Source organism: Gavia stellata, chromosome 8 (genome assembly GCF_030936135.1).
Source record: "Gavia stellata isolate bGavSte3 chromosome 8, bGavSte3.hap2, whole genome shotgun sequence".
NCBI lineage: Eukaryota > Metazoa > Chordata > Aves > Gaviiformes > Gaviidae > Gavia > Gavia stellata.
Genome location: NC_082601.1, coordinates 27,286,429 through 27,312,415, shown reverse-complemented (window position 1 = coordinate 27,312,415; position 25,987 = coordinate 27,286,429). Strand labels below are relative to the sequence as shown.

The window sequence follows — 25,987 nt, the reverse complement described above, 5'->3', positions numbered from 1 at the left end:
TCACCAACCTGGAGAACGAAGGCAGCGCATCAGGGTTGCAAAACATGTGGCAGAGGAAGGCTACATGACCCTAAGCACAACAAGGAGTCCCCCAGCTTCTGGGCCCCAGACCTGCCCACCAGACCTGCCCCGGGGTCTTGAGACAGGGCAAGGACTCTACAGTACTGTGGAAGACACCTTCTTCTTGACAGCTACCTAGTTGCAAGAAAGTAAAGGAGCCGGTTCCCACTGCCACGGCCGGACCGCATGATCAAGGGTGCAGTTCTCACATGAGGGGAAGGGGGAACAGGAATAAGACACGTAAAATGACGTGCTTTCACTCCCCAGTCCTTGCAGGGATGCTGCAGGCAAATACCTGCTGCTCCCAGGAAACAATCTTGTGGATTGGACTATGAATATCATAGTTCAGCAAATTCCAGCTGTGGGAGGAAAGCAGGGAGTGCATTAGCATATAACACCCTATTTTTGGTTGTGAGTCAGCATAAGGCAAACATATACTACGGCTTATCAGAATTACTCTGCTGTTGATGGCGTTTCTCCCTTCTGTTTGAAAGGGGAAATTGTGAGTAGTGTTCTTAGAGCATTGCTCCCACCTCGTTGCCACTTTCTTCCCATTAGTGAATACTGTGTCCCACTACATATGCACACACAAGGACTTGCATGCGGATGCTAGCGGTGCTGCTGCATGGCTCGGTTACAGATGTCCCTGCAGGAAACCATCTGGCTCTTGGCTGAATTAATGCCTCTCTGACCCTGATCTGCTGTGTCCTCTCAGAGTTTATTTTCATTGTCTCACAAGAGCTGAGAATGAACCGTAAGCATTTGAAGACCTTACACAGCATTCTTTTTTTTTTCTTCCCTATGCATTTAATTACTTTCCACAATGCAAACAAACTTGTGCCTATAATAAGTCACAGGCCCTCTGTTAGCGTGAATCAGTGGTGCTCAAGTACTTCAAACTTTTAGAGGTCAAAAAAACACCTCTAATAAGCAGGTATCCCAACAGCATTGTAACTCTCAACGTGGTATAATGTATTATGTATGTCCTGGACATAGTTCAAGTGATGTTTAACCAGCAGCTCATGTGTAAGTAACAGAAGCGTGTGCTACAGGTGTTATTCAAGGGGAAGTGTACTACCTTCACTCAGTAAATTCACTAAATTTTACAGAGCTGCTGGAAGACTTTGGACAGCTTCTTTTCCTTAACGGAGGTGAGTTGAGTGCTTGTTTGCCATTACCTGTATTTCTGACAGGAACGTGTACATTTGGTAACAACGGGGTTGTTTTTCCTGAGATGCCTTCACCTGAGAAGAAGTAGAGAAGTTCAGGCTGAACTGAAAGGAGCAATAATTCTGCTACAGAGCTGCTCACTTAGGAGTCACTCTATCGGCTTACTTCCCGATGGGTTGGGTTTTTTTCCCCCCTGCAACAACCCCTACAAACATTTTTATTCTAAGTAACAGGCTGAAAGGAATAGTACGGGCGAGGCTGGTGAGCGCAGCTACGCTCCCAGGCAGCGCAACGGCCAGGCCCGCAAGATGGCCGCCGGGCGCACCGCCGCCGCTGAACTACGTTTCCCGTCGTGCAACGGTGCCCGGGCGGCCGGAACCTCACGCTGCCGCTGCGTTGCTCACACAGCTGTAGCCGTCTACCTGCGCGCGCTGAACACCGTCGCTGGGCGGGGCCTGAGCTCAGCGCGCTCATTGTGCGTCGCAGCAAGTGATTGTGTTCCGCCGGAAGTGATGCTGTTTCTGGGCGTGCGCGGCGGCGGGCGGTAGGTGCGGAGTTCGGTGGGCCGCGGGCGGCGGGTGACAGACCTCCCGCGGGCTGGGCGGCGGCTCTCCCTTCTCCTCTTCCCGCCTTCTCCCGGGAGTGGGGGGAGGCCCCGGGCGCCGCCCGCCGGGCGGGTCCGCCGGCGTCCGCCCGCCGGTTGGGTGGTCGCGGCCTCCCCTCTCAGGCTGCAGCTCAGTAGCGGACGGAGGTACGCGGGACGGGCGGTGAAGCAGCCCCGCGGAGAGCTCGGGGGCCGGGGCCGGGGCCGGGGCTGGGTGCCGTGTGGCTGGGCCTGTGAGCAGGGCTCGGCATCCCCTGCCGCGGCCTGGCCGCCGGGTCTCGCGGCTGGCGGTGACGAGTGGCCGCGGCAGTGGTGCTGGTGAACTCCCGGCTGCCGTTTTACGGCCTTTATCTCCTACGGCAGGTGCTGTGTAACCTCAGGAGATCTGACCGGGTTTGGCGGGGGCTGTTTGTTTTGTTTTAGGGGGTTATGCAAGCGTAGCTTTAAAGCACAAATTAAAAGTGCAGGTTCCTGCAGCGTGTGCGGTAGAAAGTTGTTGATTGTCTTCTGTGTGTTATAGGTGAAATGTTTTTTATATGCTGAACTCCACCGTGGATTGTCTCATTGCTGCTCATTCAGAACTCCATAAAAAGTAGGAAGTCAAGATGAAGAGCAGGGTGACACAAGTAAATGTAAGTGTTCTAAAACCTAAATTGTGGGGTTTGATTATTCCCTTATTACTGGTGATTAGGCTTAGAGCTGATGTTGTGTTAAATAAAATTCCCTGAATATAAAGCAAGCAATATCCATAATTGACAGCAGCTCTTTACAGGAGAAATATTATTATTAAGTCAGTGAATTACTGTTGTTTCTAATGCTTGTTATCCTAACAATGGAAGTTCTGAACATAATTAGCATATAATGATAAAGTAATTGGTGAAAAGTGATTGAATTAAGGATGGCTTAACAAAGAACATAGGCATGTGGAGGAATGAAGAAAAGAGGTGTTGAAATATTAAGTGATGTTAAAATGAAAAGGTAAAGAGACAGGAAGTAGCAGTTAATGTGGCAACTGTATTTCCTACCGTGAAAGTTAAAGCTTTCCGTTTTAAAAGCTGTGTGGTACATTTCTGAATGGATGGGAATGATCTTTAGGAATGCAAGAAGAAAAAATTTGGTTTAAAATTACTCTCCTAAAATGATGGTTTAGAAATGCCACATTTGTAAGGTACACTAAATTTGGGACAGGTCAGATGAGCAATACTCTTCTGATACACTGTCTCAAATCTATGGTAATTTTCTGCCTATGTTTCCAGAGTTCAACCCTGTATAGGCTTCTTCACTCTTCTGGTTTCAACTTTTCTGACTGAAGTAGTTTTTAATAGGGATGCTTGAAGGATAGTTTGATATCTTCTCATATCTTCCCAGTACGGTGGTTATGGTAGTGCTCCCTCATCTGTCAAAATAAGCCAGTTAGCAAAAGTACACTGTTCGGACACTTTCTGTTAATAATTTTGATCAAAATGTGCAAGGAAGAAGACGAACTTGTAACAGACAGTCTAGACATGAAGAGCTGAGGGTGACAAGTTCTTCAGCAAACATGCTCCTTTTGCAAGGAGTCATGAGAACTGCCGAATACAGAGACATCTGTAACATTGTTTTATTTCTGTGAATGCTTGTTTTCTGGATCTGCTTGGGCAAAGGCAGATGGTATAGAACTTATGAGAATGGATCATCCTAAAAAGACCCACCTCTTCCCATCTGCTAAATGTTATTCAAATACAGTAACTGTTCCGTGTTTTTCAAAGATTTTTATTATGAGTTTCTTGGAAGCTTAAGATACAGTCTTGCATTATATTATTTTGGGAAAAAACCCAACAACTTAAGGACTTCTTTTAACCTTGAATGATTTTGGTGATCTGCTGTATGGTATAGTCCCACAAATGAGTATTGAAAGGGTAAGAAAACCATGGTGAAAATATGGGAATTTCTTGTACTAGCTTTGCCATCAAAGATAACGTTACTCTGGAATTAAATTGTCAGATGGATGTTCTTTTGTAGGGATGTGTACTCCAGTAAATGATGCAATGCTTTTGTTTTTGTACCATTGTCTTGGTTGGGCAAGATAATAGTAGGAATAATTTTAACACGGTGTTAGAAATGTACCCTAGAGAAGACTATATTCTAGGATATGTTATAGTGGCCTCAAAAATATAAAAAAATATATATATTTACATTTACATACACACCAATTTAAGTGATAACAAGTCAGCCTCATTGGTCTATTGATAGGATGATGCTCATAATCTTTGTGTTGCTTTTATTTCTTTAGGAAGCCTCACTCAATGCTGTTTTTACTTGCACAGCTCATTGTAAACACCACGCTTGTCATTTAGTGGAGATACTTTTCTTTCTAATTAAGTTTTTGGAGATCATTGGGTATAACTGTCCATCAGGGTCTGCTTGTGAAGGAGGTGTCATTGTATTCTATTAAACAACAGTTCTAACTGGTTCTTTGGTGGGGCAAAAACTAGTGTGCCAGCATGTTAATGGATAGAATGCCACTTCAACAAATGAGGGGAATATTTCTGCAAAAAGTTCAGTCAAGGTGCATAAGCAAGTCCTTGTGTTGAGTTTTTGCATCAAGGTGAAGCATTACCTATTTCACAGCTGATCGCTAGCTGATAACATGAGATCGTGGTTCTGAAAAATAATAAATAATATTTTAAGGGAAGAGACAATCTTTATAATGAAAGTATAGAGGTCATAGAAGCTGCTTCTTAGCTGTACCAAAGTAGTTTTGAAACATCGTGATGAGGTAAATATCTGTCTTTGTGTGTTGTAGATGCTGTCATACTCCGATTTTTGTGTATGACTCCATAATTCTATGTCATGGTTCAGACCACAGAATTTGCTGTGAACTATTTAAGTGTTTATCACTTAAGCAGTCCTACAAACTTACATTTCAAAAGTCTAGAATTAAATTTACTTCCAGGATCTGTCAAGTGGAACAGCTTAACTTAGACGGTTATAATGTATGAAGCTAGGAATGACTCATGAGAAAATAAATCATGGCTAGTAAAAAGGAGGAAGGTAGGGAAAAATTACGCAATAAAGGGGATCTTTAGGAGAGAGCATAGACATTCTTCAAACAAGAAGTGGTATAGTTCTGTTAATGGTATTGCATGTGATGCAACAAAGTGTAAAATGGCGTGTGGAAGAAGGAAGCAGGAAAGGCAGACCGAAGGTCCATCTATTCTAGTCTCTAGCAGTAATCAACAGCAGATGCCTTGAAAAGTTTAGGAACAGGGCAACCGTAAAAGTACTTGCCCACATACTCTCCCAGTGTCTGCTTATTTGCAGCTTCCTGAGCCAGGTAACTTCTTTGGTAACCCATGTGAATTTTTCTTTAGTGTTTGTCCAGTCTCTTGAACCCATGTAAGCATTTGGCATCTGCAGCATCCTGTAGCAAGGAGTCCAGCTGCTTAACTTACTTGTTCTTTAGAACCAGCTCTCCTTGTCATAACTGACTGCCATTGGCTTTATTTGATGACCCTTACTTCTCATGAAGAAGTAGGGAACTGAAGATGTGGAATGCTTTGATCTCAAGATTTATGTGCTCACAGTAATTAACATATAATGTTGGAGAGCTTGATTTTTCTTTCTGTTTTCTTAAAGCATGGTTCCAGTTACGACAGGAAGGAAAACTACAGTTCACGCCAAAGAAGCTTGTCTCCAGAGGACAGGTAGAATTGATAGATAGATTTTTATACATTACAATTCTATACATATACCTCATGTAGTGAGTTAGATAAATTAAAAAAAAAAAAAATCAGGTTCTGTTTCTTAATATATATTACTATAACTGAGTAGTGAAAAATAAGTGGAGGTTTGATAAAATACTTGAATGTCAATATAGCAGTAATTAAATAGATTTGTTATTAAAACTAAATCTTTAAAAAATCCTTAGCATCCAGTTAAATTATCATGGGACTTGAAAGTGGAAATTAGGTGCCAGCTTTTTGCTTGGACATGCATATTGCTGATACCACAATTGTCACTTTAGAGCAAGATTATTGATGTCAGCAGGAGGTGGAGAAATAGCATTTGAAGTGCAGTTTACTGAGGCATGAGATGAACTGTTACCAGTTTACTTTTATTTTTACATTTTAATTTGAATGAAACCTCTTATACTAAACACAGTATCTTTTTTTTTCTAATAGTGTCTATTCTGTTTCATGCTACACAGGCAAAAGTAGGTGCAACAAATGAATGTATATATTCCAAGGAATGCACAGTGCTGAATTTACCTTTGGTATTTGATGTTATTATCATTTGGCATTTAATTTTAAGTTCTGGGAGTAACCTCCTTTTACAGTGCTTCTCTTGATTTTTGATTATTTTTTGCTAACAACAGTTTATTATAAAAGGAGCATCTTCTGTTTGAATGATGTGTGTATTGAAATTCAGGTTGCAGAAGTGGAACAGTTAGTATATATGTAACATTGTATTGCAAGTAGATATTAATAGCATTGCTTTTCTAAGCCTATTACTAAGAATTTTCTGTCTTGGGTTGCGAATAGGGATACAGAGCATAACAGGTCTCCATCTCCCAGAAAGAGAAGATACTCTGATGACAGCAGATATGATCAGGAATATTCAAGAAGGGAACACTATGATGATAGAACTTCAGAAGGAAGGTGAGTCTCAAGCCCTTTCTTAACCAGCAATAAAATACTCATTTTAAAGAAAAAATATGAGAACTTTTCACGAGCCCTTCAGTGGTTTTTTTTTTAGAAGGATGGAAAGGGGGAGAGAGAGACACCATGAGAAATGGGAGGAGAGAGAATCAGACCGAAGGAAGCAGAGAAGATATTCATCACCTGATCATAGGAGTCCAGAGAGGTCGACAGTCCAGAGTTCACTTGCTCATGATGAGACCACATCAAAGAAGAAGAAAGAAGAAGTGGATCCAATCCTTACTCGCACAGGTGGTGCGTATATTCCACCTGCCAAGCTCAGGATGATGCAAGAGCAAATCACTGATAAAAATAGGTGGGTTGAAAGTAACACATAAGAATTTTTATTGAAAAACAAAACAGTAAAGGGTTTTAGTGAATGTTGGTGGAAATGGAATACCTTTTGAGGGCTGTGATCATTCATTTGTAGGTATATTTTTATCAGAAGAAAGGTAATAGGATCAGATTATGACTGTACCTGCTTCTGCTGCAAAGTGTAAATGGAAAAGTGGGATACAGAACATAACCAGGGATTTTTTTGAAATATCTTAGAAAACTGAACATACTGGGTTATACAATATCTGTTGAGAATTACATTTTGGTATGTCATGTTGATTCAGTGATTTCCTAGTAGTTAAATGTATAATTGTGAACTAGTCTTCACATTTATGTAGTGAATATTTCCTTACTTATTTTACTGATTACAACTTAAATTTTACTGATTACAACTTAAATTTTCATATATATATAAATTCACTCAGTGCTACCTCAAATTTATGCATTAATAATTTGTGATACCTTTGTAATAGCTTGGCATATCAGAGGATGAGTTGGGAAGCCTTGAAGAAGTCAATCAATGGTCTTGTCAATAAAGTGAACGTTTCTAATATAGAAAATATCATTCATGAGCTCCTTCAGGAAAATATTGTTCGGGGAAGGTAAGTCTTAGTATTTTAAAACAGTTCTTTTGTTTTTCTGCTAATATGTATACTGTTCATGTGTACATCACTATGTGTGCTATGTGCAATGTATGGATGCTAGTCAGATTTTAAAATTGATCTTAGGCTATCTTGTCCTATGCATAGTAGTCCCCTACTTAGGGAAGGGATTGTATGCTTGGAGGAATAAAAGAGTGCAACAGATGGCATATGTTTCCTTTTCTTAAAGGTTTAACCTACACATTTTACTTGAATGACTTGCAATTTACAGGTGTCTCTGTCTATTTACTTTGTATTCCTGGATTTTTTCTGTGGGACAAATAATATTTGTAGCCAGTGTTTAGCAATACAGGTTTTACTGGAGTTATCTGGCTGGATTGTTTATTGTTGTCATGTAGAGAAAAGATTATTACGCTATTTTAGCTCAGTACTAAGTCATGGTGACTGCAAATAATGTGTCATGACTTTTCTTGCTTTAATATTGATGTCAATAGAGGTTAAATATGCTAGTCTAAAGGAGTATGGGTTTCTTAGATTGGCTACCATTTAAACAAACAAAACCAAACCAACAAAAAAATCCTTCTGAACAAAATATCCAGAAATAATTCTGTTATATTTCAAACAGATAGCAACACTTTTTCTGTCACAACTTAATCACTGTTATTTGAGGAGGTTATAGCTAAGGAATGCATTACTTCCATGTATGTCGTACCTGATGGGAAGATCAGAAGCCTGCAAATAGCATAAAAATAACAGAAGAGAATTAAGAAAAATCTAGAGAGTGAGCAGGTAGTTCCCGAATGTGATTTCTGTTAAAAGTAATAATGAAGTCCTGAACAGTCTGTTGTAGAACTGCTTTTTACTTGCCTGCATTTCATGTCCCCGAAACTTAATTTTCATACAAGCAGTAATATTTTTAGTTTAAACACGAGCTTATGGAATGTTTCTAGAATGCACTTGTCTGTGGAAGTTTTTGTCTGTGGCTTATAAGCTTATAAATTTCAAAGTAATGTAGATGGAAAATGACGCCATTTCCCGTCTTACAGTTAATTTTTACTTCTAAATTTGCACAAAGGTTCATATAAAAGTAACAACATGAGGCTTTACCTAGCTGTATAGTGCTTTTCTGATTTTTCTAAATAGAGGGTAAATAGGCTCTGAACCAGACCAGTTTCAGTTTGTAAGCGAGAAGTAACTGATAGTTTCAAAATGAAATATTCTGTTTCTGTGCACTGGTATGAAATGAGTTCTATTCCATTTGTCAACTCCAAAGTAGGTAGGAATAAGGTTCTTAACGCAGTTTGTATTTAGTACCAAGTAGGAGACTTTTTGGAAGATTGCAATAGAGCACAGAGAAGATAGTTGGATACCAGTGTGCACTTTGAAGATTCACGTTTGGAGGGCTTTTTTTTTCCCCTCACCCACTTGTAATAGAGTAATAGGGCAAAAGTCAAATTGGATGTGCTAAAGCATTAGGAAAAACAAAAGTGGGGGGGGAAGTCTCAGATTCTTTTCAGACTTTAGTCTTGATATAAATGTAAGAGAGGCCACTAGTACAATAAAAGAACTACTGTCTCATGAGCCCTGTGTTTACATTCATTTAGGCTCTAAGTAGTAGTCTTTTATAATCAGTTCTCAGTTCCAAGACATAATTATTATGTTGAAAATACACAGTTTCATTTGAGAAAAGTGTTGAAAAGCATTTCTTTGCCCATTCCGGTTTTACTGAATATTCAGTTTTCTTACTCCTAGGTAGATCTTTATTGTTAGGGACCTTCTATGGGAATATAATGACTATCTGGCATCTTCTAACTATTCCAACTGTATGATACTATTGTATGTGATATGTACTGAATAAAAACATTAAATGTTTTATTACCAGAAAAATCTTAAACTTCCGTGTTTTTACAGGGGATTGCTGTCTAGATCCATTTTGCAAGCTCAGAGTGCCTCTCCAATTTTTACCCATGTTTATGCAGCTCTTGTGGCAATTATCAATTCAAAGTTTCCAAATATTGGTGAATTGGTTCTCAAGAGGTTGATACTAAATTTTCGCAAAGGATATCGCAGAAATGATAAGGTATGTAAAATGTGAAGAAGCAACATGCTGAAACGTGTAATTCTGCTGTGTTAATCTTGTATCAAGTGTGTTCAAATTACATACTTCAAAGGAACACAACCAAGACCTGTGGGTCGGGACCTATCAGTACATCAAGTATAGTAGTATTAGAGTATCATGAAAGCTTAATGACCTGTTCTGGGTTGGTACTGTGATAGTTTTTCTTTTTTTTTTTTGGAAGTGTACAGTCCTAATTGTGAACAGCTATCAGAGTCCTAATCGTGAACAACTGTCAGTATCCCATAGTAGGTATTCATGACTTAATTTGGTTGTGAGATGCACAAATCTTAGCAGGTAAATCTTCTTTCCATGTAAGATGTGTTAAAATTTCCTATTTTATTTCTTTTGCAGCAACTCTGTCTAACATCTTCAAAGTTTGTTGCACATTTGATGAATCAGAATGTGGTATGTTACTTCATGTTTCTACTCAATCCAAACCCTGTATGTCTATTCTTTAGTTTCAAGACAACAGTAGCCTAAGTGAAGATGCTCTCCTTGTTCTAAAGGTTACTGAAAATCTAAGTTCAGGTTTCCTTTTAATGCCTGCTGTAAGTTGTTAGGACCTTTTTAGAAAAGACACTGGTAATTGCCTATGCAGTTATCATCACTTACCATTGCACTTATACTCCAGAGCTTCCCCAGACTTCGTAAATATTTTTGGGCTAGTATTCAGACAAATCTTGATGCAAAGCAAGCTTCATCTTCTTGCATCACTGTCATCTGACTTAAACATCTGTGTAGGCATAACTAGTTCATCCTAAACTAGTAGGCAGAACTAGTTCATCACTTGCATCTAAATCAGATTTGTATCCAGCTCTATGCCACTATTTTATGTGTTAGAAATCAGGATACTCCAATTTAAATAATGGCAAGAAACAGTGTTTCAGGAATGCATTGGGAATATACAGCATTTTGGTCAAGAGGAAACTAATTTGAGATGTGCCACTTGCATATATGCCTGATCCTGGAAGACCTGATTTAATTATAGACACAATGCACTTAGAACTAGTTTCTGTAATGTAAGTGTTGTTTTACTTGCTTCTTGGAAATGCATTCTATTTTTTTCTTAATGGCAAAATGTCTTTCATTGCTTGCTTGTGCGTTTCAATAGCCTAGTCACATTCACTACAATGTTGGTGTAAATACAGGTGGTAAAATTGTATTTGAAATCTTTACTTCCTCTTAATTAGCTTTGTCCAACTACTGTTGCCTTGTGTGTGTGATTGAAGAAGTGTGTTGTGGCATCCTCGGAGGCTGGACTACTCCGTCAAGTAAATCACTGTAATAATAGTGTAACATTGTACATTCTAACTCTTCACTGATATTCTTTCCATAGGCTCATGAGGTTTTATGTTTGGAAATGCTCACTTTGCTTCTTGAAAGGCCTACTGATGACAGTATCGAAGTAGCAATTGGATTTATTAAAGAGAGTGGGCTCAAATTAACAGAAGTTTCTCCTAGAGGTATTAATGGTAAGTATAATTAGCCCGAACATTTGTCCTTTTGGTGTTTGTATTAGTAAATCCTTTTCATATTCACATTTCTGTCTTTTTTTCCAAAGCAATCTTTGACCGTCTTAGACACATTCTGCATGAATCTAAAATTGATATGCGTGTTCAGTATATGATAGAAGTCATGTTTGCTGTACGGAAGGATGGCTTCAAGGATCATCCAATCATTCCAGAGGGATTAGATCTAGTGGAAGAGGAGGATCAGTTTACTCATATGTTGCCATTAGAAGATGACTACAACCCAGAGGATGTTCTTAGTAAGTTAGAAATGGAACATAATTCTATGACTGCATTCCTCATGAAAACAAATTTAAGATTAATTATTCATTGTTTTCTTCATTTTGTAGTTTAAATAAAGATTCTCTTTTATTCTAAAGATGTTTTCAAGATGGATCCGAACTTTATGGAAAATGAAGAGAAATACAAAACGCTGAAGAAAGGTATGTGGGGGGTGTATACACGTTTTATATGTAATATTTGTGTAGTTACACATTTATAGGGTGTTTACTTATCCAACTGTTGTTACCAGCCTTTATTATTGTGTCCCAGATAACTGTCTTTCAGTTCATCATAGACCTTTCCAATGTATTCCTGCTATTTTCTTCAGTATTGTTTCTCCAGCTGTGTCTTCATTCGATTGATATACCTATTTTTTTGGCTCTGCCACATTCTCCATCTGAGACACCCTTTCACCCTTAGGTGTTGGATCAAGTTTTTTTGGTAATGAAACTACTGTGGTCTATATTCCTTTAATCTGGGCTACTGCTCTTTCAGAAATTCTTGATGAAGGTGATAGTGAATCTGAAGCAGATCAGGAGGCTGGAAGTAGTGAGGAAGATGACGATGATGATGAAGAGGAGGATGAAGATGGTAAGTATATGACTGGCACCTTACTAGTGATTGATTGGTTGTAGATGAAACAGGAAAGAAAAGCTTAACTTGTTACACGTTTTACAGTACTAAGAATGTTGAAGTGTTATGGGATGTTTTTATCTCAAATTATTCTCAGATCTAAGTGTCTACTAGCAAATAGTGTAAAAGTAATGGTGTAAAAGGAAGCATTCAGCACAGGCAGAAAATGAAAAGCAACTTTGCCTGATTGTTCTTGACCATATCAGTTTCATGCGAGAAAAGCCTTGCAAACATAAGACAAAAAATGAATGTGAAAACACTCCTTAAAAACTAGCACAGATAGCCTTTCTGGACACTTCCTAGTGCTCTATCATATTTTTAAGTCACTTTGAAAATCAGAATGGGTTTTCTGACAGAAGGTGTAGATACAGTTGTATTTCACTTCTTAGTTCAGTTCAGCCCCCTTTCTTGGTCTTTAGTGGGAGCAGTCAGTGTTTACACATTTTCAAAGAATGTATTTGATTCCCAGGAAAAAAACATTATGGATAAGCATAACTCATATGTTTGTGCAGACTGTGTGTGTAATTGAAAAGCCAGCCAAGTTCTGTTCTTGTAAAATACCAGGAATGGATTTCCTCACCAGTTTGCTGGAGTATTTCACAGAAGAGCAGAGCTTCTAGGCTGATGAAAAGTACGAGAATTCACATAACTTTTCATCATTTATGCTATTACCAAACTTCAAAAGAATGAAGGAGTAGTGAATACCTTATGAATGAGGTGTTCCCACAGTGGTTGTGGTTCCTAACGGATTTTTCTACACTTGCTCCAGGACAAAACAGAACTCTGCAGAACGCTGTAACATAGGTCCGACACGTAACAAAACCAAAGAATTTCCTGTTAAAATCAGGGAGGCTACATAAAGCATGGTATAGTTAAATTATGCAGAAAATACCTTGCTAATAATGTAGACAAGAAATGTTAAACCCAGAGGTTGCAGTGGCTAAGTCATGTGAAAGGCCTTTAAAAGGGGAGTTACTCTTAAAACTGTATCTCTCAATATTTACCTGTTAGTTACAGATGAGGCAAATACTGATTTTTATTTTTTCCTTCTCTGTAGAAATTAAAAAAACCCATAAATCTGCTGAACAGTCCTAAATATTTGTAGAAAAAGTATTATATAGTGTGCTACGGACTTTGTAAATAGTAAATAAGGCTGTTCTAAGGCTGTATCTGCCTTAATGTTTTGTTCTTTACAAAACCATGTTTTTCTTTCCCAGGTCAGAAAGTTACTGTCCATGACAAAACAGAAATTAATCTGGTTTCCTTCCGTCGTACAATTTATCTTGCTATTCAGTCAAGGTAAATGTGATATAATTTGTACACCTATAAGTGTAGTTCTTTTGAAATGGCTGAACTGGAATTCTTTCTTTTTAAATTCTTTTTTCAGTGTGCAATTTAAAAAAAAAAAAAAAAAAGGCAGGGGGGTGTTCTTTATGGAGCCCGACCTAATTGTATAAAGCAGACTGTTCTGACAAACGGGTACCCAAATTCTCATTCTAAGATAAATCCTGTTTGTTTCAAAACGTTTGAGTAGTGCATTGGGGCTCTTCTATGAGGATTTCTGTAATCAAAATTTTGTGAGTGCACAAAAGTCAGTGATCTTCAGATTATACAGCATCTGAAGAATTTCTGAAAAAAATGTAACATGCTGAAAGTAGAGATGCTGTAGAGTTTCTCCACTTCTGAGAGTCAGGAGTTCTGCAGCATGGTACTCTTTAAGCCTGTTGCCATCTGCATTATTTGGAAAATAAGTATACAGATACCAACCCTGAAGCGTATTGTATTTGTAGTCATCTTGAGAATGAAATTCCCTTGCAGTACATGGAACAAATAATCAAAACATGGTGGTATAACTGCTGTGTCACCTGGGTGAAAGGAGAGGTTAATCTGTTGCATGCCACTCAATTCCATTGTTAAAAGTAGGCATGGCCCACAATATTCTGTAGGTCTGAACCTGCATGAGGAGTGAGATAATGTAGTTGTGGTATTGATCATTAGACATGTGAATTAATATCATACTGAGATGTATGAAGGGCTCTTATATTTCTCGAAGTTACTGTTCAATACTTTCTTGCTGTACTTGTTTGTCTTAAGTTTGTTCATCTTATACTTGGGTGAGGGGAGGTACTTACTGGTAGCTATCTTACTGGTAGCTAAAGGCTTTCAATATGCAAGAACGGGAGTGCAAAGAGGAGAGTGTGGTATATATTGGTTTTGGAGCTTATGTACAGTGCTCGCATTTCAGTGTTTTTCAGGATGTGCAAAATGAGCTCATGTGTCTGTGTTTTGCTAAGTTTTGTAAGATGATGTAATAGTAATAATGGCCTGAGTCATCTTGTTTTCAGATTGTCTGCAAATGTAATGATTTTGGATTCATTTTCAAATATAAACTCATGAAATGAAAAATGTTTATTAAAAAAACCCACAACAACAAAAAACCCCAACAAAACAAACAGCTTTCTGAATGTTTATTTCAAAACAGTTGAAGTTTTGGCACCACCAGTCAAATATAACTCTGAAATGTTTTTAGTGTAGCATATATTGCACAGATAATGAGAAGTATTTTTCTATTATTGCAGCTTAGACTTTGAAGAATGTGCTCACAAATTGCTGAAGATGGACTTTCCCGAAAGTCAGACTGTAAGCCTTCCTTCTTATTCTTTTTTGTTATTAACATTATTAAGAAATAGTACCATGGTAGTGTCTAGAATCCTTACTCTTGTCCTGGTGCTTAGTTTGTATAGCAAGCAGGTGAATGAGAGTGATTCTTTACAGCTGTTGTTCCTCAAAATGAGTCTTAGGACCTTCAGAGCAAATAGGCTGACACGTATTTCTTAAGACATTTGTCTACCTGATTGCTCCTTTCTGTCAAGCAGTTCAAATGTTTGCTCATAGTCTGTTTGAAAAGGTTTTTTGGTTGGACTGTTGAAACATTTATCCTATGACAAAAGTGCTGTAGCATGGCAGTCATTCTCAGAGCTCTTTCTCTAAAAGAACTCAGACTTGAAGACCATATTTGTAGGCAGCTGTAGACTTTATCAGTGGGACTTGAAATTTAGCATAGTGCTAAAAGAATGCTTTGTTTTGTTGCTTTCACAGTCCTCTTTGAATAATAGTGTATTGAATCAAAGCAGTTGTAATCTTGGACATCATCAGACAAAATCTGTTTTGTTTTCAAACACTGTATGTAAGATCAATAGCATTGGTATGTTTTGTTTTCAGATATTGTGTGTAAGATCAATAGCATTGGTATGTTTTGTTTGCAGATATTGTGTGTAAGATCAATAGCATTGGTATGTTTTCAAGTAAAGGAAACTGTCCTTCAGCTAGTACTTACACTAGATCTTGGTAGAATGTAAATACCCATCTAATTATGTAAACAGCTTTTCAGTCAGCTGTAAGCTATCATCATGAGAGTTGCACTTGAGAGAGCTGTTAATTTGCTTGTAGCTTTAATTATGACTATTCTGTTTTATTTGAAACAATGTGTGTAGAAGTAATGTTATTAGTACAGTAGTAACTAGTGAATGGAGATCTGGGCTACAGTTAGGTGTTCTTTGAAAACTTGGTTTAATCTAGTAACCATAAATTGGTTTGCCTATTTTCTTCAGCTCTTGTACTATTTTGTTACTAAGAATTCAGGTGATTGTTGTGTATTTTCTTATCTAATTCTTTAATTCTGTGCATGAAATGCAATACTAAGCATGCACAGGATTATGATTCTCAGTGAAGCATAACCTGAAGAATTCTAAAGAGAAAAATCCTGTCTTCCAGCACATCAGTTCAGCTATAAAGAATAGAGAGAACAGGCTAGAATATATGTGCTAGATCATACAATAGAGATACAACTTGTATAACACTGTTTGTTAGGTAACTGCTTAGAGAACTACTCAACTGTTGGTATTTAATGCCATTGCAGTCTCTGTCAACTACTAACTAATCTGTAACCAAGACCTACTCAAAAATAAATTTAATGGGGGAAGAAAAAAAACAACCCCAAAAAACAACCCAATAGTCAGAATCTTAAGTGCATTAAAAAAAAGCAGATTTTCTTTTACCACTTTATTTGGCATTTTTGAGATTTGACTTAATATTTGCTGCCGGGTTATTTTCTTTTGCTTTCTGTGACTCCTTTGCTTGCTGCAAATAAAAATAACCAGACATACAGATGAATTTGTGTTACTTTTAATACACTTTATGGGGTGCTAATTTACTGAATATGAATCTTTTTATATTACATAATCCTGTGAAGGGTTTTATTTCTGTCTCAGCTTTGAGAAACTTTGTAATTCCCCTATCAATCACAAATTAAAAATACATGAGTGTTACTGTATGCAAAAATAAATGTGTGAACATTTTTGTTTTTTCTGCTAACAAAAATTGTTACTCCTAATTTTGTAGAAAAGCTCTCAGAGCAACTCCCAGGTCTAGTTTTGAGACTTAATAAAGTATGGGTAAATTTAATATATATGGAACTGTTGGGAAACAATTAAGTACAATGCTGATTAATTTAGAGTACAGCAGCTTTGTGACCAGCAGCACTATAATCTCTGAAATGTTTCTACTGACTTTCATGTCTCTTTAGAGAACAAATGATTGGAGGAGACAAAATATGATATCCCACTAGCTGTCTAGTCAAGTCTCTAGACATATTACTTTGTTCCCTTAGCATCTCATTCCAACAGATTCTTTCCTATCACTCTGTGCTTTGGAAAATGTGTAAAATTCACTGAGCGTCACAGTTTTTAATACTAAAATTTATAGCATTCTTTGAAAACTACTATATTTAGATGAATGAGAATTTATTTATCTGAATATTACAGTTTGTGGTGCTTAATAATTTATTTCGGTTAGCACACCACCCTATTAAAAAAAGAAAAATCTGAGGTGATGTAGTTATGATTCAGCTGTAATTGCTATGAATGAGATGCTTTTAAAATAAATGCAGAAGTGTTATTTTGGGGATTTTGTGTGTGTCTGCAAGTATGTATTTATCTAAAGAGATAAAAATAAAGTAGTATCAACCTATGATTCAGTACTAGTTGTAGGAATTACTGCAATTCAATGTTTAAAACTGCTGTAAAACTGCATCATCTTATCACATGAGGCATCTTCTTTGGGCTAATTTCTTTCTTCCCTAATTATAATCATTACATTTCACCTCACCTTAATCAAAGGCGTGAGTGAGAGCTTTGACTTGCTCAGTGTATAGACTTAAAGCTCCTAAGGAGTGTTTATGGGGGCAAAAAGAAAAAAACGAAGTTTCCTGATCAGTGTGAGAGCAGAAAGAACAACCAGATACAGACAGTAAAATTGTTCAAGGATTTATGGGGCTTGAGTCTGTCCGTGTGGATAAAAACCTGAATGCATTCAGCAAGAAATTTTTCGTTGAATTAACTGCCAGTTTCTAAACAAGGAAAATCATCTTTTATTCTTTCAAATTAATATCTTCTGATCAAAGCCTTTAGTGAATTGATTCCCACTGCTTTCATTATCAAAACAAACCACAGGATTATTTTTTTAGCTGTAAAGCACTTTTTTTGATCTGTTTTACTGAAAGCTTCAGCAACCTGTATCGCAGGATGATGTGTCTTTATTTATAATTTCTTTGCACCTCATGATTCAAAGCTTTAACCAGTCTTGAGAAGTTCCTGAAGTGTTTGCTGAACTCTTGGGTGAATCTTTAAAGTTTGTTTATACTTGTAAGAAAACTGCAATTTAGGTCGAGTGTAGGAGAGGTGGTAACATCATGGTTGGCTGTTTCTTACAGTGAAGACCCTGTAGGTAAGAGCTCATTCTGTATGCCAACTCCTGCTATGAATGGTGGTTATTATGAAAAGCAGGTACTAGAGTGTCTGACTGAAGTATCATTTCTATTTCTATCAGTTTCTGTTCCTTAAAAATCAGGTGAAACTTAAAATTCTTATTGCAAAATCTCTTTGTTCAAATCAAGTCTAATTTTACGCTAACTTCGTGTTTTCCTTCTGGAAGGCTTTACTTTCTTTAATTCTGTCATTAAGACACTTTTCCACAGGTTTTGAGTAGTGACTTGTCAATTAAATACAATCTAAAAACTGATAAGAATATTCAAAATGTAAAGACAGGCATGCATGACAGTTTTGAGACTAATACAGTCTTAACTTTCTTGCAGGTTAATTGTTTTGGAAATCTTTATGTATAGAGATTTTTGGCGTGGTTTAGCAGGGCTGAGTTCAGGAATATATTTAGCAGTTTTTATCAGAAGTTGAATTTTCAGATTATCGTCTCACGTTAACTGCTGTGCAACACAAGTGTTTGTATGCTTAATACCAGTAATGGATCTGTTGCACAGCTCTGACTCGCAGAAAGAGGATTAAGGTTCAAATGGATCATCTATGGAATAGAACAACATAATACTGATTTTGGCATTGCAGTTTAGTACCAGGTGCTGAGGGGAATGTTGGCAGTCATCTTTTTTTTTTTTCCCACTTACTAGCCTAAAATTGTTGTGTTCTGACTTGAGATGAACACATTTTTCGTTTTGCCATGAACTGAAATGCTGCTTTTTCAGAACTGAATGATGCTGTTACACAGAAACATCCATCTTCCATTTCCCGCCTGATTTACATGCAGTTAATTTTTAGTCTCCAGCTCTGTATTCTCCTTCCTCAAAATAGTCACTTATTTTCTTCTCCTTATCTTTTATTTTTTCTCACACCCCTTTTTTTGGGTGAAAAGTTAGCCTACTACAGTGTCCTGTTTTTCTTTCTGTAGAAAACACCTTTTCTTCCCACAGTTTTCTTTTCCAGCTTCACAAGCTCAGTTTTTATTTCTAGCTTTCCAGTTTTTCTTTTTTTCCTTGACTTACTCATTTATTTTTGCTCCAGGATTCTGGGAATATAATATCTGCTTCTTGTACCTGGACCTTGCCTTTAAACTGTCCTCCTGATTACACTGATCTGTTTCTCCCCCTTTTTAATCCTTTTCTAGATGACTCCAGCATGTTCAATGTTGTCCTCTTGTCAAAGGGCCCTTCTTTAGTTATTAAAAATTAAATCTTCTAAAATGTATAATTTTCTTCTGTGTTTTATTAATCTTTGATAGATGTAAGCAATGTGCTTTCTTGTTTCTCCGTCTTTGTCTTTTCTTGTAACCTTTCAGGTTCTCTCTTTATCATTTTTTGGCATGTCGTAGTTACCGTAAATGAGCAAAAATGTTACTCCTCTGTGGTTTGATATTGCCTGTTTAATATCAATGTCCAGAAGCCATTTCAAAACTTTTGTCACATATTTTCTTCCTGATTCTTTTTCACGCTGTGTCTTCTATATTACAGATTTTCAGGATCCCCCTGTGCCTGATGTTTTCACCCTCTCTTGTTCTACCACTGTGTTTCCTAAAAAAAAAAAAACATACTTGTGACTTTTCTCAATTCTATTATGAGAGTTTGTCCTAAATCTATTACTAAAAGCCTGTTTATTTTGGTTTTTCTTGTTACTCTGTTTCTGCTTCTGATTTATTTTTTTTTTTTTACACCACCATCCCCCTCCCCTTTGTTTCTGATCTCTCTTCTGAATTCTTGTCCAGGTATGAAAACCTAAATTTTACTTCTGTACTATCTCTTCTGCTGACACCCATCCCTCCTTGAGGAGTAGGTTCCAAGTGGACTCTTGCTAAGCTCGCATACCTCTGCTTCCTTTTATTGCAGATCTGTGAATGTTGTTACTGTAGCTCAGATATGAGGACAGTTGTATGTATCTCCTGTGCATTGAGACTCTTACTCCCTCGTACTCTTCCATGTGGATTCTTAAGCTTTAACAAAGGGGTTTATTGCTTTTTTGTTGATTTTACTGACTTTGGTATCTTAGTTCTGCTCTTCTGCATTAAGTGGTAGTATTTAAGTATGTCAAATACTCAGAATTTAATTCTCATGTATTGGTTTCTGATTTTTTTTTTAAGGAAAAAATTCAAATAGTTGAAATGCTTCCTTTTTGCAGTAAATTTAACAGGAGGAGGCTTGCTTTTCTTGGCATTGCTTAGACCCAACTGAAGCCTGCAGATCAAAAGTTGAAAAGCTTTGTTGTAGACTGTACTACAGCCTGTGAGAAGCTGTTCTAAACAAGCCTTACAGTTGCTTCTTTGGGCATATGTTCAGACTTGGCAGAGCACACTATTTCTTTTTTAGAAAGTACTGTTATCTGAGTTAAAGCTGCATTAATCCCATGCGTTACCAAAGAACAAAATTTAAATAAATTAAAACTGTAGTTAGAGTATGGTATTACCGGTTGTTCTGGCTTCTGAACTGTGAGGAAAGCAGACAAACAAGCCTGACTAAAATGTCAGAAATAGGCTCTTTACTTTATGCTTTCCCTTAACAGATTTTGGTTGCCTTTGTTCTTGGAGTACATTTCAGTTCCTGATGTTTTTAGCTGAAAGAAAGGGAGTTGAGAATCCTTACAGTGACAGAAATCTAGACAAGAGTGACAACTACTTAGCTAAAGAATTGATCCTTCTTTAGGAAAACATATATGAGGAATATAGATTCCTTTTTTTTTTTTTAAAGATGCTACTGCCTACAGAATACTTAATTTTGGAAGGTTCTTAGCATCATTCAAGCTGAGAGCAGAAAGGGAAATGTCTTAGCTTGTTGACCAGTCTCCCTCAAGAGGTGGGGGTGGGGATGACCAACCAAAAAAACAACCAACCATACATTGTTCTTGCTCTTTGAAAATGTGCCTAAATCAGATTGGCTTTTAGGCTTTTGTTCCTTTTCTTTGGTTGTGATGAGAATTAACTTGTATACAGCAATGCTTGGAACTTTGCTAAATTAAATTAGAGCCTCTTCTGCAAGAATATCTGCCTCTCAATGCAGTTATCCCAGACAAAAGTAGTGGTCACAGGACAGTAATTTTTTTTAATTGAAAAGAGAAAAGTTATTGTAGGCACAGCCTCCTTGACAGGATTATGCATTCATTTGACACATTTTCATTTTTACAGGATGGTATACTTGCTCAAAACAGTCCTAGTTGGAGAGGTGGGGGTGTCAGTGTCTCTCTTGTGCTATTTATGCATTGAGTCTTGAAGATAACAGAAGTACTTTCTTGACTTGACATTCAGTGAGAATGTAGTTCAGGAAACTGGAATAGAGTGGGGTGGTCTAAAGGTGATAATTATATTCTGATCAAGTAGATGATTTCTTAGATTCATCAGTTTCCTTTGTTATTGTAGGGCATTGTAACTGGTAGGTTTGGCGACTGCACCATGATTAGTTCGGAGACTGCTACTGCCTGTGAAAGATGATCATCCTCAAGCAGGTTTCCTGTCTCTTGAAGCAGCACTTTTTTTGGGCCTGAGATGCTGAATCAATCTGAATTTTCATAATTTATCAATTTAAAATTAAAGTACATAGCAGTAACTCTGACACTGAGGTTAAAAATACGTTTAATTGGAGTTCTGTTAATGCATAAACTTCATTTATTTCCCTGCTCTTTTGTTGTTAATGTCTGGAAGTATAAGTCTAATGATATGGATACACCTAACTTTCTGAACCATGTACTGTTTTAGCCTGGACTATCGTAGCATTTAGTTCAGATTTGTCGTTAAATTTAACTGTACTTTTCAAATACATTCCCTTGAATCTGCAAGTTCTATCAAAATCGGAATGATCTCGTTCTCAAACTGTTCATCTGAACATCAGCTTGGCTCAAGGCATTAGTTATCTTCATTTGCAGATGTTTTAGTATGATAAATAACAGTAAAATAAGAACTTATTATATATGATATAAAATATAGTATGTCATTAGTATATAATTTTGAAAAAATCTTAATTCTTTAAAAAGATTTATAGCTGAAAGTTTGTAATATATTTCAAAACTTTTGAAAGAAGCTGGCCTTCAGCCTGGTTTCCTTTGTGTTGAAAAAGACTGTGTGTTTACAGCTGTTTCTTAATCCAAGGAACAGTAACTAATCCCTACCTACAGGGCATAGTTTCTTAAACTGTTTGGCTATCTTTTTGGCCTGTATGATCCTGGGAATACTTTTGACAGGTATTTATTCAGTACGTAAGATACATAGGTTAGCTTATATGGCTTGTGAATTATATCTTTAAAATGGAAGTAATATATTTGATGCCAGAGATGTGTAGATCACAAGTTGAAAAGCAATCTGAGGTCTGTTCCTCAGGATTCTTCAAAAAGGGTGTTGAAAGGAAGGAATTATTAGTGTTATCAGTAGCCTTGAGTTTGAAGTGGGTCCGCACTCCCACTCGAAATTTGACTTTGACTTTTTCAAGTCAAAGTGTTGGTTTGTATACTTGTTTATGTTATGTTACTGTCTGGCCATCTTACACTGATCAAAGTTTTTACAAATTACCTAGTATTTTTGACCTGGTTTTCACACATGTAGGAGCTGCAGAAGACTACAACATCAAAACAACACCTGCTTCTGGGCACTCTATAGTTAAGATGTATAATTTTGATAGTCAAGGTCTCGCTTCTTCAGTGGCTTTAGTTTGTGTAGCATACAGTGATGCTGACATCAGTGTAATCACTGAAGACAGAGAACATCAGGAAATGCACATATAGGTGCAGAACCTGGATGTTGAGTTAAAATTTGGAAAGACCCATTAGTGGACCCAGTTTTACCTCTTTCATTCTCTCCAGTTAATAACACAGATTACATATTTAAAATTGAAAACAGTTTCTCAATAGTTCGGTAGGTGTGAATGAACTAGTTGCTTTGGCTGACCTGAGATGTCTTTAATGACCTGAAGGATGGAATAGGGGTTACTCTTAATAGGCTTGTGGATCACACAAAGGCGTTGAGCTTTGACAGGAGAAATCATCTAAACATATAGATGGATTATTCAAAATATCACTTGAAATAAATAATAATGGATTAAAAGAGATCTTTTAAACCATAGCTAATGGGTTGAAGTCCCAAAACACAACTTAAGTTTTAAAAAGTACTTCTTTAAATACATTATATCTATTAGATGAGATTATTTTAAGGATATGCTCATAACTTAATGAATTGAAATTTTTCAGATCTTACTGATCTTTTCTACCAGAAAACAAATTTTTTAAAAAAATCTAAGACTAATTTTCAGCTATCTTGAGTGCTTAAAGCTTAATTGTATCTTTTGGAAGATAGGCTGCATGCACTTTATAAATGTGGCAGGTGATTATCTGTTAAAATATTTCCAATAAGCACAAAATAGTTTTCTATAATGGCATATCTTTGACGTTAAAGATAATAACAAGGTAAAAATAGCCAGTTTCATTATATAATTGGGAAGCTCATTTCCCTTTCTGTGTATGTTGTGGTATATGTTGATGTCTACAAAATAAAGGTATTGAAGACATACAGAATTATGCTATACTTGTGTGTTACTGATAACAGGTGTTAGCTAGAATTCTGACTAGACTTTGATCTTCCAAACATGTATGTATGTGTTTAACCTAAGGAGATAGAATTGCCCAGATAATTTTAAGTGATGCCACTGAGGTATAGTTTTGCATGTGTAGCCTTCACGTGGAAGGGAAGCAGATAACTGTGGGGCTTTAATGTGTTATTTCACCAGAATCTTTTGTGTGTATGTTGCAGACTTGTAGCAGCATGATTAAAAATATATCTATCCTTATATCCAGTTAATGATTCCTGTGTAACATGTTATAGGTCTGATTTGTGCAAGATTTTTGATAATCATATTCACCTTTAAGCATACATTGCTCTAAACATAAATCAAGCTAGGTGAAAAACGGTAAACAAAGGGACAATAGAAGTTGAGAAAGACCATTAGCTGACCAAACACAGGACAGACCTGGAGACAGTATAGTCGCTGTCGAAAGCACTGCATGTAGTTTGCCAAGGGGCCACCTGCTACTGAAACACCTTCCATGGTTTTGCCAGCCTTGTCTCTAAGTGGTAATTCAAGGAATGAAGAAGAGAAAGAGCAGAGATGTTGGAAAAAATAGACACATGTGATGGTTACACACATTAAAATATGCAGCAGTAGAGAGAGCTTTAAGGTAGTAAGTGGAAGTAAAAATACACTTCAGCTGATAGGAAAAAGGAAAAACGTAGCACCTGTAAAAGCAGTGCAAATGTATAAAATGCAAGGCAGTAATTTCACATAATTCCAATTTCACATTGATTTAAACCAACCTATGTCCTTTACTAGGTTTGCTTCCAGCAATTCAATTCCTTTAGTTCCTTGTATGATTGTAGAAACCAGGTACTGGGATTGATAGTTTTATATTTTAAGAAGCTATCTTAACTTACAGGGTGGGGATGTCTTATGATTGCTTCAGCTTGTGTATGCAATGGATGGAACAGAGCTGTGGGGCTGGCAAGGGAGGGGAGGTGGAAATTACATTGCTTCCAGCTAGGGAGAAGAGAGGGAGACCACCTTTTGGAGGCAGTTCCAAAATTGCAGTATTAACTGAACGCAAATGTTAAAAAAAAAAAAAAAGGGGGGGGGGGAAGAAATGGGAAAAAAATGTAGTAACTGTAAAAAGGAACCCATGATCAGAAGGCAGTGAGAAAGCAGAGTTGCCTATCTGCAGTGAACATAACCTTTGTGTGAAGTTGAGAGAATATGGAGTGGGCAGGGTGTGCTTGGTTTTTAAAATGGTAACGCTGGAGAAAAAGAGGAGTCTGATTTTTTTTTTTTTAATTTTTTTCTGTCTTTTCCTAGTTTACCCTTTCACATCTTTAAATGTATGGTGATACTTGCCATGTTAGGTTGAGCCACTGTCTGTCTAAACCATTATCCTGTTTGGATAAGAGCTAGTAGGAAATGTTTAGGGAGAACTGTAAGAAATGCAGTGTATTTAGAGGGAGCTTTCTCCTTATCTTCTGTCTTAGAAGTTTTGGCAAGTGCCATTTTTTTCTATGATAATGAGTTAAAGATCTTTACAAAAGATCATTCACCATCTATATGGGTGTCAGATGTTTTCAAAGCATCTTACTTTATGATTGGATAGCTATACATACTTTCTTAACTAAGCTGAATAGTCACTTGTTGAACATTGTATGAAAACTGTTGAACAGCACAGTATATAAATTCCCAATTGTAAAATTGCGAAACAAATTCGTTGCATTCTTTAAAGCAAGTGATGGACTAAAAAACACAGGTTGTTCCTGCCATAAATGTCACCAGAAGTTGTTGTTATTGGGAGTATAGAAATGAGTAAACTAACCTTTAAAGCTATAAATGAAGCTAGAATTGCCATATGAACTTGTTGCATCTCTCAAAATAATTAAATCCTCTTAGAGTTTGTTAATTTTTAATCTGGAAGACAGTTACTCTAGACCTAACCTCGAGTTATTTTGATAACACTAGCAAGAATGTCTTTGTGGGCAAATACATTTTCATGTGTGTGATTATTCAAGATACCATCCTAGAAATCATTGTAATATTTAATTAAAATGTTAAAATATTTAATTACTGTAAACCACAAGGGATACCAATGTTGTAATTGCATTTAAGATGAAGAAGAAAAGCAATTTGTTTTTCCAATCTTGCTGACATTATTAGCAGTGGCATCAGCACTTTACCCTTTTTATTGTTTAAAAACTGATTAACTGCAGCATTACTGTAAAATGGGATAATATAAAAAGTTAATATGCATTTTAATACATCACACTAACACAGTGTGACAGTGTTGAAAGGAATGCCTTTAAACACATCTGTAAGTTTGTTTGATATGTTACTGCCTCGTTATTTGGAGGGGGTATTTTTTCTTCCAAGCATGGTTGGCTTTTTATTTGTTTTGAATTTTTGTGATTGTCAAAATGTTTCTTTTCAGAATACATGCTTGGAAGAATGGCACAAGTGGGAGAATATGAAATTTGGTATAAGTTACAGTAAACTGGTGTAAGATATAAAGAGGACAAAATGCTTGAAATTATTGCGTATTTTTTGTGGGAGTGTTATTAGTTTAAAGATAAATTAAACTAATCATGAAAGATACATGACTGACAGCCAAAAATCTATTTGGGAATGTCATAAATTG

The 25,987-nt window shown here is 36.8% G+C and overlaps 1 protein-coding gene across 1 annotated transcript in view; it reads left to right on the top strand.

Annotated features, from left to right (window-relative positions):
• The first annotated feature begins 2,360 nt into the window (after nucleotides 1–2,360).
• The window catches only part of CWC22 (CWC22 spliceosome associated protein homolog), a 33,013-nt gene continuing 9,386 nt past the window's right edge, over nucleotides 2,361–25,987 (top strand). The window contains exons 1-13 of the mRNA XM_059820345.1: nucleotides 2,361–2,466; nucleotides 5,453–5,520; nucleotides 6,358–6,474; nucleotides 6,572–6,829; nucleotides 7,323–7,451; nucleotides 9,363–9,531; nucleotides 9,922–9,975; nucleotides 10,907–11,042; nucleotides 11,132–11,338; nucleotides 11,459–11,521; nucleotides 11,856–11,951; nucleotides 13,211–13,292; nucleotides 14,573–14,633. Of these exons, the coding sequence (XP_059676328.1) occupies nucleotides 2,440–2,466; nucleotides 5,453–5,520; nucleotides 6,358–6,474; nucleotides 6,572–6,829; nucleotides 7,323–7,451; nucleotides 9,363–9,531; nucleotides 9,922–9,975; nucleotides 10,907–11,042; nucleotides 11,132–11,338; nucleotides 11,459–11,521; nucleotides 11,856–11,951; nucleotides 13,211–13,292; nucleotides 14,573–14,633 (1,467 nt within the window). The 5' untranslated portion in view covers nucleotides 2,361–2,439. The remainder of the gene's footprint in view (nucleotides 2,467–5,452; nucleotides 5,521–6,357; nucleotides 6,475–6,571; nucleotides 6,830–7,322; nucleotides 7,452–9,362; nucleotides 9,532–9,921; nucleotides 9,976–10,906; nucleotides 11,043–11,131; nucleotides 11,339–11,458; nucleotides 11,522–11,855; nucleotides 11,952–13,210; nucleotides 13,293–14,572; nucleotides 14,634–25,987) is intronic.